Source organism: Cibotium barometz, chromosome 2, assembly GCF_041138505.1.
Source record: "Cibotium barometz isolate CiBa-2024 chromosome 2, ASM4113850v1, whole genome shotgun sequence".
NCBI lineage: Eukaryota > Viridiplantae > Streptophyta > Polypodiopsida > Cyatheales > Cibotiaceae > Cibotium > Cibotium barometz.
In genome coordinates this window covers 33,836,070-33,852,656 of record NC_141047.1, presented here as the reverse complement: position 1 = coordinate 33,852,656, position 16,587 = coordinate 33,836,070, and the positions used below count along the sequence as shown (strand labels likewise).

General features: G+C 45.7%; 3 protein-coding genes across 3 annotated transcripts in view; 2 read left to right on the top strand and 1 right to left on the bottom strand.

Moving 5' to 3' along the window:
* LOC147640970 (osmosensing histidine protein kinase SLN1-like) overlaps positions 1-16,587 on the bottom strand; it is a 72,785-nt gene that overhangs the window by 40,941 nt on the left and 15,257 nt on the right. The window lies entirely within an intron of this gene.
* LOC147640972 (uncharacterized) lies at positions 508-4,191 on the top strand. The gene is made up of 3 exons (XM_086807919.1): positions 508-742; positions 825-2,593; positions 4,177-4,191. The coding sequence occupies exons 2-3, from the start codon at positions 1,691-1,693 to the stop codon at positions 4,189-4,191; spliced, it is 918 nt and encodes a 305-aa protein (XP_086664045.1). The 5' UTR covers positions 508-742; positions 825-1,690.
* LOC147640971 (uncharacterized) lies at positions 8,710-15,634 on the top strand. The gene has a single exon (XM_086816924.1). The coding sequence runs from the start codon at positions 10,196-10,198 to the stop codon at positions 15,305-15,307; it is 5,112 nt and encodes a 1,703-aa protein (XP_086673050.1). The 5' UTR covers positions 8,710-10,195; the 3' UTR covers positions 15,308-15,634.

Here is a 16,587-nt window from a genome sequence, read left to right as displayed (position 1 = left end):
TTTGCCTGCCTGACGTGTTACTTACTGAGCGGGGACGCCTGCCAGTGAGTCGTGAAGTCTGCTCTGTATTCTGACGAGTTTCAGTGCATGGTACATGTTGTTTAATGTTATTTAATTCTAACCCCTTTGTTTTATAAGGTTAGGGGTTCACACTCATTTAAAAGTGGGCACCCACTTAGGGGCCAAGGTGGGGAGCCTCACTTTTAAGTGAGTGTGGGGGTGGGCATGGTCACCAACCCCCACTAGTCCCCTTTCATGCAAGCGTGGAAATCTTGAGTTGTATCTTCACATTAAATTTTATTAAAAAGGTTTACCCCTTCAAGCGTAAAAATCCCATCGCTTCTTCCTGGCGTTGCTTCATCACCCTTCGTAAGCTTCCTGACGGCTGGAGTTTTGCTACGCTTGCTGCTGGGGGTGCTTATGCTGCTGCTGCCTGCGCCAAACTCTCTACAGGCGGTCAGCACAGATTGCAGGTGTGCTACACACAGGCTGCGCATGCTTCTTTGAGGCGGCTGCTTCCTCTACGCCATCTCCTACAGGCTGCTGCTCATACAGGCGACTACACCTGACTGCTGGCGGCTCCTATACTCTCCCAGCCGACTGCACACACTTCAGCCAGGTGCCCTTCCTCACAGGCGGCTGCCCCACTTCAGGTCGCATCTCTGTTCCCTCCTAGGTGGCTGCGCATCTGTACTACAGGCAGCAACTGTACTGCAGCCAGGCGCCTGTGTACAGCATACAGGTGCCCTTCCTCCCACAAGCGGCTAAACCCTTTATCTGGCGGCTGTTTACCCACTGGCTGCGTTGTCTTGTTCTTTTGCAAGCAAACGTGGGCCATCTTCTCTCCACTGCAGCCAGGCCTCTCCTCCAAGTGGGTTCTCCTTCTTTCACAACAGGTGGCTGTTATTTCTTGCGGTGGTACTTGCCTTGGTGGTTCACCACGAGGCGACTGAGTCTTCATCAAAGGGACTTCGCATCACCTGGAAGACTTCATCATACTACAAGTATTGGTTTCATATCAACCATCTACAAGTAAGTGATTTTCAGATTTGAGTAAAGTATTATATGTTTAAATCTGGTAAAAGATTCGTCCCGCTCGGCCTACACCCGTTCGGTGCCGGGTTGTCCAAGCTATATGGGCGAACCTCGGTCCAAAGGTGCTGAGATCGGGAGAGCCAGGCGTTAGTACGAGAGCGCCTGTCTGTGCGTGGTCTCGGAACACCAGTGTGGCGCTCTCCGCGGAGTCCAGTGAAAGCACAGGACCGTAGCGATTGGACCACACTAGTGGTCGATCTGCTTCGAGCTTCTACATCGAAATTCGAGCTATTTGTTTGGTACTGTTTTCATATGTACATGGACATTATCTGGTTCTTGGAACCCATGGAGCATTGTATTCATTAAATACTCCCAGTAAATATATCATATATTGAGGGGGGGGTCGGCCCGTTCCGGCCCCAGTGCTGGTGTCCATCTTTCCATTTCTGTTCATTTAAATTCAAGTTGTTTTAAAGTTGTCCATTTCAAATTTGTGGTTTTAAAGTTGTGCTTTTAAGCGTGTGGGTGTCCAACGGAGTCTTTCCCACTTGACGGGATCGGTTTCACTGGTATCAGAGCACGGTTGTTTCCCTCTTCCTAGTGGGGAAACGAACCTGTGTACTGGACATCCCGCTTTTAGCAAACTTTGAACACAATGGACAGCCAAGGCAACCCTTTGGAAGTACCAAATTCGAGGGGTCCCTCTAGTGCCTCTCGTGGGTCTGATGCCCTGCGTGGTAGGCACAAGCCCCTTGAAAGGGTTCTTGATAGTGAATCCAAGGGTCAACTGTCTCCAGGAAAGACAGTTATGCTTGAACAAGACCCTGATGCTATGAAAGCTGAAATGGAACATATGAGAAAACTTTTGCAGGCTCAAGAGCAAGAATTGAAGTTTTTGCATGAAGATCCACATTTGCAAAGTGCTATTGAAGACAGGAAGGCTGATGCTATGGTTGATGTAACTTTTGAATCAATGGCTCGTGAAGTGGGCAAGAAACCAAGGGAGTTGGCACTTGCCTATCTCCTTCGCAAAGGTGATATCAAAGAGGGGGATGACGGAGAGCTAAAATTCAGAAATCCACCTCGTTTGAAGCATGGAGATCCCGCATCCCAGAGGCTGAAATCTTTTATGCAAAAGGAAGAGGTGACTGTCACCTCTCGTCATGCATCCTCTCCACAAGGCACTAAGCCTGACAGATATATGTATGCCAGTGCTCATGGAGGGCACGAAAGTCACATGCATGCAAGATATGTATCTCATGGTGACAGGTCTGTTTCCAGAAAAATTTTGCCTTCTGAGTTGTCTCATGGAGAGACCATGCCATATGCAGGTAAGCCACATGCATCTGAGCTTCGAGTTCGTGGAGCACATGCCACCGTGCCCCATGAAGCTTCTATGACGGCCCATGGAGCCCATGCAGACAGGGCTACCCCGTTGGATAAGGGGAAAAGAAAAAGAGAGGACCATGAGCCTCATGCCTGGAAGCTCAAGGAGTTCAAAGCAGGTGATAAATCTGTCAAATTTGATGTCTTTCATGGTGAACATGATGCTTCTAAGGTGTTAGCGTTTGTGGCACAGTTCGACATTGCTTTTAGCGATGAGGACTTTACAGAAAAGTCGAAGGTGCGCCATGCTAGCATGTTTCTGAAAGGGACTGCTGCCCATTGGTGGATCACCGAAAAGATCACCAAGGATCCCATCTCTACTTGGAAGGAATTCAAAGATAGATTTTATGCTCAGTTCTTGCCACCCAATGCAGAGCAAACTCTCACTCAAAAGTGGGACAGGCTGGAACAAAAAGATAATGAGAGTGTGCAACAGTATGTTAACAAATTCTGGAAAGTGTTGCTGGAAGTGACTCCCTTCATGCTAATCACAGAAGATGAAAGAAAGAGGAAGTTTCGTTCTGGATTGCAACCTGCTTATAGATCGGGTATTGAATTGCACCCAAAACATACGTTGCAACAACTCACAGCTTCTGCTCTTGCTACGGAGCAATTGGTGCTCAAGATCAAGCAGGATCAAGGAGGTTCCAAGGCGAAGGACAAGGCTGCCCCAAATCAGCAAAAGGGCGGACAGCCATTTAAAAAGAACTTCCGGGAGCCTTACAAGGGTGGTAAAGCTGAAAATAACCCATCTAAAGAACAGGGCCCAAGAAAGAACAAATTTGGATTAACCCCGGAGCAAAGAGAGCAATATGCTAAGGATGGAAAATGCTTTTCTTGTGGTAGCAAAGACCACATGTTTCGGCAATGCCCAGATCGCAAATCAAAGCACGAGGACAAGCACACCAAAGCAAATGTTCATGCAGTTCCTGATGTGCAAGGTAATACAGGGCATGATGCAAAAGAGCGTATGGTTTGCAAGGCTTGGGGGCATATCAAGGATCAGCCCGCATTATTCATGTTTGATGACTGTGCAACTGACAATTTCATCTCTATGCAAATGGCAGCTGCATTGGGAATTGAGGTTGAAAACATGGGACCTCAGATTAAAGCCGAAGCTGCATTTATTGGTAAAGAGGTGCAGGTTACCCCTTTGATTGGGAAGTTGCGTATCCATATACAGGGCTATCTTGATAATGAGCATTTCTTAGTTGCTCCTCTGAATGGATGTGATGTATTGTTGGGCAAGCCGTGGCATCATAGGCTTGAGCCCCGCAAAGACTACAAGTCCAATATGATTTCTTTTATGCATAAAGGCCGCATGCACTTTATTGATGCTGGCAAAGAAGGGGATTCTATCCCAGTTGTATCACACATCCAAATTAATAAAGCAATGAAAAAGAGTCTTTCAGCGTACTTGGTTTTTGTGCGTGATAGTCTTGTGCCAAATCAACAAAATGTGGATGCTATGTCTAATGATAGGCTGAATTTTCTTAATGCATTCAAAGACTGTTTTGCTGACTCATTGCCAGGTGAATTACCTCCCCAAAGGCCCGAAGATCATCGTATAGATCTTGTGCCAGGTAGTTCTCCTCCTAACAAACCCGCATACCGAGTGAGTGCTGCACAACAAGAAGAAATTATGAAGCAGATAAACGAGCTTTTAGAGAAAGGTTTGGTTCAGCCCAGTTCCTCACCTTACTGCTCTCCTGTGCTTCTTGTTCAAAAGAAGGACGGATCTTTCCGTATGTGTAGACTATAGAGCTTTGAACAAGCTTACCATCAAGAACAGATTCCCAATTCCACGTATTGATGATATCTTGGATAAGCTTGATGGTTCAGCTTGCTTTAGCAGACTTGATTTGAAGAGTGGTTATCACCAGATACGCGTGGTACCACAAGATGTCCATAAGACTGCATTCAGGACAGCTTTCGGATTATATGAATTCTTGGTAATGCCTTTTGGTCTCACCAATGCTCCTGCTACCTTTAATCGTATGATGGATAGGATATTCCGAACCCATCGCAAGTTTACAGGAGTCTTCTTTGATGATATCTTGGTTTTCTCCAAGAATGAGCAGGAACACAGAACTCATTTGGTCACAGTGTTCGAAGAGATGCGGAAGCATAAACTTTTCGTCAATGCTAAGAAAAGTGAGTTTTTCCTTTCAGAGATTCATTATCTGGGACATATTGTATCCAAGGATGGAGTTACAATGGATCCTGCAAAGATAGAGACCATTCGGAATTGGCCCGAATTGCAAAACGTACATCAAGTACGTAGTTTTCTGGGATTATGTTCATACTACAGGCGTTTCATAAGGCATTTTGCTATGATTGCCACTCCTCTACATGATCTCACGAAGAAGAAAACTGCTTTCAAATGGACTTCAAAGGAACAGGATGCTTTCTTGCAGCTCAAGCATGCGATCATATGTGGTCCAGTATTGATTGTTCCTGACTTGCACAAGTCATTCGTGGTTGAATGTGATGCTTGTGGTGATTGCATAGGAGCTGTCCTAAATCAAGAAGGGCATGCAGTTGCATACGAGAGCCGTCGTTTGCATGATGCTGAGCTTCATATGGATATCTATGAGAAAGAGCTCTTGGCTGTAATTCACGCCTTAAAGATTTGGAAACACTACCTTCTTGGGGCTGAATTTGTAGTCAAGACAGATCATCAAAGCTTGAGATACTTTCTATCTCAAACCAAGCTTTCAGAGAAGCAGATGAGAATGGCAAACTTTCTTTCCATGCTTCATTTTCAGATTGTGCATACTCCAGGAAAGAAAAATGTGGTGGCCGATGCACTATCTAGGAGGCCTTATGTTGCTGCAGTCTCAGTGGCCTCTCATGGAGATCTATCTGCTATGAGAGATTTGTATCATTTGGATGCTGATTTTTGCCATATATGGACTGATTTGATGGCTGGTCATTCACATGCCTCTTATGTTATCAATGAGGGTTATCTAATGAAGGATAATTGCCTATGTGTGGTGAAGGATTTGCGTCCAAAGGTTAAGGACGAATGTCACGCTCCACCATATGCTGGTCATAGAGGTATTATGCCTACTACTCGCATGATTCAGAGGTATTTCTTTTGGCCAAGCATGCGTAAAGACATTGAGGCTTATGTGCGTGCATGTATCACTTGCCAAAAGGTGAAATTTGACAGGCAAAAGCCTCCAGGTTTGCTTCAGCCATTGCCTATTCCCTCGCAACCTTGGGAAAGTATTACGATGGATTTTATTATGGATTTGCCTAGATCCCAGCATGGGAATGATGCTATTTGGACTATTGTGGACAGGTTTAGCAAGCAAGCTCACTTCTTGCCCGTCAAGAAAACCATTAAAGCTGATCATATGGTAAAGCTTTTTCTTGCTAATATTTTCAAGCATCATGGTATGCCTAAATCCATTGTTGGGGATAGAGATCCCAGGACTACAAGCCTATTTTGGAGGGCTTTGTTTGATAATATGGGTACTAAGCTTGAGTTTTCATCAGCTTATCATCCCCAAACGGATGGCCAAAGTGAAGCTGCAAATTCAGCTGTGTTGGATTTATTGAAATGTTATGTGGCAGATCAAAAGAGTGCATGGGAGAAGTATCTTCCACTTGTTGAGTTTGCCTACAACAATACGATCCATGCTTCCACAGGAAAGGCTTCGTTTGAGATTATTTATGGCAGAGTGGTCTTGCCACCCATCCTTCGTACCAAGGATGAGATTTTTGCAGCTGATGAATATGTTCGTGACTTGGATGTTGCCTTTGGTCAAGTGCGGACAGCCATTGCAAGATCTCAGGATAAGCATAAAATGGCTGCTGACAAGCATAGAAGGGACATGGAAGTCAAAGAAGGTGATTGGGTATTGCTGAAATTTGAGAAGGCTAGGCTTCGGAAGAGGCCAGGACGAGAAGGATCATATCCTAAGCTTTCTCCTCGCTATTATGGACCCTTCAAGGTGATTCACAAGATCAATGAAGTGTCCTATAGGCTTGCTTTACCTAGTCATTGGACGATTCACAATGCTTTTCATGTGAGTCTATTTCGGAAATATGTGGGGCCAGATCCTGATGAGCCTGTCACAGAAGATCCGCCAGAAATTGAAGAGCTTGAGGAGATCCTCCAGCCAGAACAGATTGTTTTTCACAAGGAGAGAAAGCTACCTGCAGGAAAGCTTTCCAGGAGATACCTTGTGAAGTTTAACAATTATTTGCCTATTGATGCCAAATGGGTAAATGAAGATTATTTTGCAGATTATCCGCAATTGTTGCAGGTATATCTTGAGGCTTTTAAGTTGAGGTCAACTCTTTAGAAGCCCGGGGGGATGTCACCAATTGGCCGACCATTTGGTCCATTCCTAGTTTTTGCGTCTCGTTCACTTGAGGCTAGGCCGGTGTCTCATGTGAAGAGGCCAGTATTTTGCTGACATGGACGAGAGCCAGACTGGTGCCACCCGTGTGTTAGCAGGATGGTGTCGTATGGACGGGAGCCAGATCAGTGCCACCCGTGTATGACCTGGACTGTGCTCGATCCATGGGACTGTCACGCCATGGAAGAGCCAGTATTCGTGCCGTGTTTTGCCTATGGGACTGTCACACCATAGGGAAACTCGTGCCTAGAACTGTGTCTTACCTATGGGACTGTCACTCCATAGGAAGACCAGGTTTTTATGTTTTATGTCGTGCCAGTTCTGTGCCGACAGATATTTTGTACATGTTCCATGAACGGGAGATATGTCCATGTTACTATTTGCACATGCACACATGATTTGCATGCTTGAAACTGTTTTCGCATGACATGTATTTGTGTGTTTGCCTGCCTGACGTGTTACTGACTGAGCAGGGACGCCTGCCAGTGAGTCGTGAAGTCTGCTCTGTATTCTGACGAGTTTCAGTGCATGTGAACAGGTGGTAAGTATATGGTACATGTTGTTTAATGTTATTTAATTCTAACCCCTTTGTTTTATAAGGTTAGGGGTTCACACTCATTTAAAAGTGGGCACCCCCTTTGGGCACCCACTTAGGGGCCAAGGTGGCGAGCCTCACTTTTAAGCGTGTGTGGGGGTGGGCATGGTCACCAACCCCCACTAGTCCCCTTTCATGCAAGCGTGGAAATCTTGAGTTGTATCTTCACATTAAATTTTATTAAAAAGGTTTACCCCTTCAAGCGTAAAAATCCCATCGCTTCTTCCTGGCATTGCTTCATCACCCTTCGTAAGCTTCCTGACGGCTGGAGTTTTGCTACGCTTGCTGCTGGGGGTGCTTATGCTGCTGCTGCCTGCGCCAAACTCTCTACAGGCGGTCAGCACAGATTGCAGGTGTGCTACACACAGGCTGCGCATGCTTCTTTGAGGCGGCTGCTTCCTCTACGCCATCTCCTACAGGCTGCTGCTCATACAGGCGACTACACCCGACTGCTGGCGGCTCCTATACTCTCCCAGCCGACTGCACACACTTCAGCCAGGTGCCCTTCCTCACAGGCGGCTGCCCCACTTCAGGTCGCATCTCTGTTCCCTCCTAGGTGGCTGCGCATCTGTACTACAGGCAGCAACTGTACTGCAGCCAGGCGCCTGTGTACAGCATACAGGTGCCCTTCCTCCCACAAGCGGCTAAACCCTTTATCTGGCGGCTGTTTACCCACTGGCTGCGTTGTCTTGTTCTTTTGCAAGCAAACGTGGGCCATCTTCTCTCCACTGCAGCCAGGCCTCTCCTCCAAGTGGGTTCTCCTTCTTTCACAACAGGTGGCTGTTATTTCTTGCGGTGGTACTTGCCTTGGTGGTTCACCACGAGGCGACTGAGTCTTCATCAAAGGGACTTCGCATCACCTGGAAGACTTCATCATACTACAAGTATTGGTTTCATATCAACCATCTACAAGTAAGTGATTTTCAGATTTGAGTAAAGTATTATATGTTTAAATCTGGTAAAAGATTCGTCCCGCTCGGCCTACACCCGTTCGGTGCCGGGTTGTCCAAGCTATATGGGCGAACCTCGGTCCAAAGGTGCTGAGATCGGGAGAGCCAGGCGTTAGTACGAGAGCGCCTGTCTGTGCGTGGTCTCGGAACACCAGTGTGGCGCTCTCCGCGGAGTCCAGTGAAAGCACAGGACCGTAGCGATTGGACCACACTAGCGGTCGATCTGCTTCGAGCTTCTACATCGAAATTCGAGCTATTTGTTTGGTACTGTTTTCATATGTACATGGACATTATCTGGTTCTTGGAACCCATGGAGCATTGTATTCATTAAATACTCCCAATAAATATATCATATATTGAGGGGGGGGTGTCACGAGCCTGTGGCAATGACTAACTTTGTTTTTGCTTTCTTTATCGGATTGGTTTCCTGTTTAGAAACCCCTTTTGGAATCCAAAATGTCTGCATTGCTCAGTCGGAGTGGACAGCATTAAAGTTCAGTGAGAGAGTCTAAGTTTGGATGGCCTAAGGTTTACAGGCACTGAATATTGACATTAGATTAAGGCTAAGAGAAGGGTGGGTCGAAAGAAGAAGAAGACAGATAAATATCTCTGCTAGAGGGCAGTGCACTTGGAATTTGTCAGTGCTCTAGAGATAGAAGAGCATCCAGAAGATCAGAGGGACGCGATTCTGACATCTCCTAAATTTTAGGGGAACCTGCTATTTTTGGCCTATGTCGGAATTGAAATGTGTTCGCGTCAAAAGGAGGGCAATTAAATGGGGAACAATAGTCCCCAAAGACCTGCAGTGAGCTGATGAGCTGGCCAGGATATTTTTAGGCTGGAAGTCCAAAGCAGGAAATTGCTTATTAAGGTGCCATTTGTCACATTTTACAAAAAAACTTTCCACTCGTGGGAGGCTGAGCACTCGTTTTCTCTCTGTGGGAGCTCATTTGGTGAGTTTGCAGGTGGATTGAAGCAGGTTAAGGGCTATTGAGAGCTGCCTACTCCCTTTGCCTTGATGCAGTGAGCCATACGTGGCTGTAAACCACTCCTCTACTCTCTCAGAATGATTATGCCTGCAAGAGGCTTTCTTATGTGTATGTACAGCTGTGAGGAATTCATGCTTCCTGGCTAAGGCAAGAGCCTCCTTTGATAGGAACAGGCGCGGTTAACCACCGTACCATAGCAGGTACCTGTGGGGGTCATAACCCCACAAAGCAGGTGTCAAATTCAGCAATTTATTGTTGCTGTTTATGACTGTTTTTGGGCTGTTTCGGAGCCCGAGAAGGTACCGGATTGCAATAAGGTCAAGCCAGATGGATTCCAGAGTGAACAGAGGGCCATATGTGTGCAAAACAGAGTAAATTTCAGTGCTGTGCAGAAATTACAGCAAGCTGAATTACTGGTTTTTATGCTCTGTTGAGAGGGTTTCGACGTACTGAAGAGGTCAGAAGTGGTTTGGAATGATTCTGACATATTTTGGGTCAGTTTTGGGACAGTTATGCTGGCGAAATTTTCAGGAATGTGCAGAAAATTCAGCAAACTCAATACCTTGTAAAAAATCTCTTTTTCTGAAGAATAAATAAATACCGAAAGGGGCGCCAAGCTTTGGGGCCTATCTGGTGTCGGTGTCAGCTCCTGGGGACATTCTAGTTCACAGGATTTTGTTGTTTTTGCTCTGTGTTTAAGCTAAGGTATTAAGTGACGACATAAACTGGTGAAAGCCGAGTGTATTGAAGAAGATCTACCGCCCAGTCAGTAGTACAGGCCGGTTTCATGGTTCCATTGCCGGGACAAACATCACTTTGTTTTATTGAAGTGAGCCTGGGCCTGCTGGGTAGAAGCACAGAGCACTGATGGCTGACCGACGTGAAGAAGCTAGAGAGGAGTTCTCTTCCTCCCAGGAAAGAAGAGAGGTTCTAGTGGTTTCAGAGGCTGGAGAGCCGTCTAGGCCGTCTCATGCAGTGCCACCTCCTGTCATGCCTATACCACAGGGAGCCAGAGCAGATGAGGATGCTGCTTTCAGAGCTCAGTTGCTAGCAGCAGTGGGTATGTTTTCCCAGGTCATGCAGAATCCACGTTTCTTGGAGTTTCTGCAACCTCCTCAATCTACTCAGCCCATTGGGGCTACAGAGTTAGTGCAAGAACCTGTTGAGGTTCAGACACTCAGTGTACATCCTGCCGACTCACGAGAAAGGGCAAGGCAGCTTGTGGGGTCAGTGGAAAGAGCACCAGTACTTCCTTCTGTTCACGAACAGGTGGCTGAAACGCCAGTTGTGCCGGCTTTTGTTGAGCAGCCCGCCACCTTACAGCAGCCATTAGTTGGCCAGTTTGGACAGGGAAGTCAGTTCCAGGCACCGCCGCAGGTATTTCCACCACCTACCTTGCATCCAGGCTATTTTGGAGGCGGTTCTGTGTTTCAGAGCATGGCTGGTTATGCGCCAGGAACAGTGGATTACCAGCAGAGAACTGTGTTTGGGGGTTCACAGAGTTTTATGCCAAACCCCATGTATGGCAATATTGGCATGCAGCCAGGTTTTCAGGGTGTTCAGAGCAGTTTTGGAATGCCACAGGGCACTTTTGGCATGGCTGCTTTTCAAAATCAGCCACCACCTCTTGTACAGTCAAACCCGTTTGTGGGTGACAGAGGGATGATGATGCCATCGGATAGTGTCCTAATGATGCCAGCACCTACTGTTGATAAACCGAAGCCATACAAAGAAGGTGGAGCAGCTGTACAGTTTGACACTTTTAGAGGCTTTGAAGACAGGACTAAAGCACTTTCCTTCATACAGCAGTTTGATGCTGCCTTTGCTGGAGGGAACTTCACAGAAGTTTCTAAAGTGAGAAAGGCTGCCACTTTTCTGAAAGGCAATGCTAGCCAATGGTGGACCACTTTGTTGATGCAAGGTCAGGCACCGTCCACTTGGGTTGGCTTTAAGCAAGTGTTTGCTGCAGCTTGGTTAACCAATGAGTTTGAGGTTGATGTGATGTCAGCCTGGCACAGTTTGGATGCCTCAAAGTGTAAGGATCTCGAGGATTATAATAAGAAGTTCTGGAAAGCTTTGTTGCCAGTCACTTCTTATAGAATTGTGCCGTTAACTGAGCAGATAGAGAAGTACTGTTGTGGCCTGCCAAAAGAATTGCGCAATTATTGCACAAAGACCAAGGTTACCACATTGACTCAGCTGATTGAGAATGCAAACACAGGGAATGCACTGTTGCTGGGTCAGACTAGTGGTTTTGGGGGCAGCAGCAAAGAGGGCAAATCAGCCAGAATTTCAGCAGCCAAACAGGTTGAAAAGGTTGATGAGCAGGGCCCTCAGAAGACAGGTAAAGCTGGATCAGCAAAGAAGAAATTAGCCAAGGCTTTTTGGCGTCAGTCGAAGAGCAGCAAGCCTCAGTTTAAGCAGAGAACTGAAGAGGAAACACAGGCTTTAAGGACTGAGGGTAAATGCTTTATCTGTGAGAAAGCTGGTCACATATCAAGGTTTTGTCCTGACAAGAAAAGGCCAGCTGACTCAGAAGAGAAAGAAGACAAGAAAGGAAAGAAGGTCACCCCTTCGGCAGGTTTAGTGCCAGATATGCTAGGGGATAGACCTCAGACAGATGCCAGTGAGTTGTGTAGAGCCTGGGGAAAGGTCAGAGATCAGCATGTTCTCATTTTCTTTGACCCTGGGGCAAAGGCAAACTTCATTTCCCCACAGTTGGCTGCACAGTTGGGCATCAGAGCTGATGAGATGGGATACACAGCTGAGGCAGGTTTGGCATGTCCTGGCCATTCAGAGTCTGTGACACCCATCCTTGGAAAGTTACGTCTGCATATACAGTCTTATGTGGATGCAGAAGACTTTTATATCATGCCGCTTGAGGGATGCGATGTATTGCTTGGTATGCCGTGGTTGTACAGAGTGCATGGCATCTTGGATTCCTTCAAGAAGACTGTGACCTTGGAAAGTAGAGGGAAGACTCATGTGCTAGATGTTAAGCTCAAAGGAGAGTCTGTACCTATAATTTCAGCTTCCGCTATTACCTCGGTAATAAAGAATCATCTTTCTGCGTATTTGATATTTGCACGTGATTTGAATGAAGTAAGTGAGTCAAATTTGTCAGTACTTGAGAAAGACAGATCTGAATTTTTGTCACAATTTAGTGATGTCTTTTCTGACTCATTACCGTCTGAGTTACCACCAGAGAGGTCAGAGGATCATGGTATAGATCTGATTCCAGGCAGTAGTCCACCGAATCGACCTCCGTACAGGGTTAGTGCAGCGCAGCAGAAAGAGATTATGAGCCAGGTGAATGAGCTGCTGGAAAAAGGGTTGATACAGCCAAGTTCATCTCCCTTTTGCTCTCCTGTGCTCTTAGTGCAGAAGAAGGATGGCTCATGGCGCATGTGTATAGATTACCGCGCTTTGAATAAGGCCACCATAAAGAACAGGTTCCCTATTCCAAGGATTGATGACATCTTAGACCGCTTGGAAGGCGCGTCTATGTTTAGCAAGATAGATCTGAAAAGTGGCTACCATCAGATCAGGATTAGAACTGAAGATGTGCATAAGACTGCGTTCAGGACGACCTTTGGCCTGTATGAATTCCTTGTGATGCCATTTGGTCTGACGAATGCTCCTGCCACATTTAATCGGATGATGGATCGGATATTCCGACCGTTTAGACAGTTTGTTGGCACCTTCTTTGATGACATGATTGTCTTTTCAAAGTCGGAAGAGGAGCATAGAGACCACTTGTCAGAGGTGTTCAATGAATTACGTAGTCATAGACTGCTTGTGAATGGCAAGAAGAGTAAGTTCTTCTTGGAACAGATTCAGTTCTTGGGGCACATTGTGTCTAAGGATGGGGTCAGAATGGATCCTGCTAAGGTTGAGGCAATCAAGACATGGCCAGCCTTGAAGACTGTGCATGATGTCAGAAGTTTTCTTGGTTTATGCTCTTACTACAGGAGATTTATCAGAAATTTTGCTGAGATTGCTTCACCGTTGCATGCTCTGCAAAAGAAAGACGTCTCTTTCAGATGGACACAGAAAGAGATTTCAGCTTTTGAGCTACTGAAAGAAAAGATGACTTCTAGTCCAGTGATTATATTGCCAGACCTCAGGAAGTCATTTGTTGTCCAGTGTGATGCATGTGGCAGCAGTGTTGGTGCTGTCTTAATGCAAGAAGGAAGGGTAGTGGCATATGAGAGCAGAATATTACAAGGGCCAGAGAAGACTATGCAGGTCTATGAGAAAGAACTGCTGGCTGTAGTTCATGCTCTAGAAAGTTGGAAACACTACCTTTTAGGTGCTGATTTTGTTGTTCAGACAGATCATCAGACTTTACGCTATTTTCTGACTCAGACAAAATTGTCGGAGAAGCATATGAGATGGGCAAACTTTTTGTCTATGTTCCACTTTCAGATTGTGCATGTGGAAGGCAAGAAGAATGTTGTGGCAGATGCTTTATCAAGGAAGCCACAGATTTCAGCAGTGTCTATTCCTTATCATCATGAGTTAGATGACATGAAGGAGCAGTATGCTGTTGATGAGGATTTTGCCCGAGTCTATGATCACATTGTGAATGGACAACCTCATGACCACTATCTTCTCAAAGAGGGTTATATGTTGATGCATGGGAGACTGTGTGTCACTAGGCCACTGAGAGTGAAAGTGATGACAGAGAGTCATTCTCCTCCGTATGCTGGACATCGTGGTATAGATGCTACAGTTAAGGCGGCTGAGACTTTCTTTTACTGGCCTACTTTGAGAAGAGATGTTGAAGATTATGTACGGCAGTGTGTGATTTGCCAGAAGGTCAAGTTTGACAGGCAAAAAGCACCAGGGCTGTTACAGCCATTGCCTATTCCAGAGAAGCCATGGGAAAGCATAGCAATGGACTTTGTGTTTGATCTTCCTAGGACACAGACAGGGAATGATGGAATATGGACCATTATATGTAGGTTCAGTAAGCAGGCTCATTTCATTCCTGTTCGAAAGAAGATTAAGCCAGAGCAGATGGCACGATTGTTTATGTGCAACATTTTCAAGTACCATGGGATGCCACAGTCTGTGATTAGTGACCGTGATCCACGAATGACTAGTCTTTTCTGGAGAGGCATATTTGAGAACATGGGCAGCAAGTTGAAGTTTTCTTCTTCGTTTCATCCGCAAACTGATGGGCAGTCTGAAGAGGCAAATTCTACTGTCCTTGATCTGCTAAAGTGTTATGTATCAGAGCAGAAAGCAAAGTGGGAGCAGTATTTGCCATTGGTTGAGTATGCATATAATAATACAGTGCACTCTTCAACTGGCAAAGCACCTTTTGAGATTGTAGAAGGTGGCAAGAAAGTGCCCCCCATTTTGCATACAAAAGATAAGATTTTTGACGCAGATCAGTTTGTGCAGAATATGGATGAGACATACAAGAAGATTAAGCATGCCCTTGAGAAGACTCAGGCTAAGCAGAAAAGAGCAGCAGATATGCATCGCCGAGAGCTCATGTTTAAAGAGCATGATTGGGTCTTGTTACGCTTTGAAAAGGCACGACTTAAGAAACGTAAGGGCAAGGAAAGCCTGTTTACTAAGCTGAGTATGCGGTATTATGGGCCTTTTCAAGTAACAGAGAAGATCAGCGATGTATGCTATCGGCTGAAATTGCCTGAGCAGTGGAAGATTCACAATGCGTTCCATGTGAGTCTTCTTAGACCCTTTGTGGGTGATGTGCCAGTGGATATGCCACCTCAAGATCAACCTGAAGTTGAAGAACTTGATGAAATTCTTGTTCCAGAACAGATCTTGGCACATAAGGAACGGAAAGTAAAAGGCAAGGCTGCTAGACGCTATTTGGTGAAGTTCAGAAACTATCCACCTTTGGATGCTAAGTGGATGGAAGAGGGTGAACTCGCTGAGTCACCTAATGTATTGGGACTTTACCTTGAGGCATTTAGTCTGCAGCCTACCTTGACCCATTGATTGAGGAACTGTATAGATTGTTATAATACAATTGCTCCATCGATCATGTACAGCTAGTCTATCTTTTGTCTTGTGGATTATTCAGTTAATAGATACATGTAGTCACCAATTTTGGCATATGTTTCAGTACTATGGTTTTGGTTTTGTCAACATGTATTTCTGAATTTAGACTCTACGTGAACTATATTGCAGTGTGACTGAATGTCACTGTTAGTGTTGGGTTCATCGACAGAGCAATGACCATGCTTGTAGTATACATGTCTTAACTTGATGTTGGTTCATCTCGTTAACTGGAAACATGTATACGACGCATGCAAATGAGGACATTTGCGATTTCAAGAGAGGGGTATGTCACGAGCCTGTGGCAATGACTAACTTTGTTTTTGCTTTCTTTATCGGATTGGTTTCCTGTTTAGAAACCCCTTTTGGAATCCAAAATGTCTGCATTGCTCAGTCGGAGTGGACAGCATTAAAGTTCAGTGAGAGAGTCTAAGTTTGGATGGCCTAAGGTTTACAGGCACTGAATATTGACATTAGATTAAGGCTAAGAGAAGGGTGGGTCGAAAGAAGAAGAAGACAGATAAATATCTCTGCTAGAGGGCAGTGCACTTGGAATTTGTCAGTGCTCTAGAGATAGAAGAGCATCCAGAAGATCAGAGGGACGCGATTCTGACATCTCCTAAATTTTAGGGGAACCTGCTATTTTTGGCCTATGTCGGAATTGAAATGTGTTCGCGTCAAAAGGAGGGCAATTAAATGGGGAACAATAGTCCCCAAAGACCTGCAGTGAGCTGATGAGCTGGCCAGGATATTTTTAGGCTGGAAGTCCAAAGCAGGAAATTGCTTATTAAGGTGCCATTTGTCACATTTTACAAAAAAACTTTCCACTCGTGGGAGGCTGAGCACTCGTTTTCTCTCTGTGGGAGCTCATTTGGTGAGTTTGCAGGTGGATTGAAGCAGGTTAAGGGCTATTGAGAGCTGCCTACTCCCTTTGCCTTGATGCAGTGAGCCATACGTGGCTGTAAACCACTCCTCTACTCTCTCAGAATGATTATGCCTGCAAGAGGCTTTCTTATGTGTATGTACAGCTGTGAGGAATTCATGCTTCCTGGCTAAGGCAAGAGCCTCCTTTGATAGGAACAGGCGCGGTTAACCACCGTACCATAGCAGGTACCTGTGGGGGGTCATAACCCCACAAAGCAGGTGTCAAATTCAGCAATTTATTGTTGCTGTTTATGACTGTTTTTGGGCTGTTTCGGAGCCCGAGAAGGTACCGGATT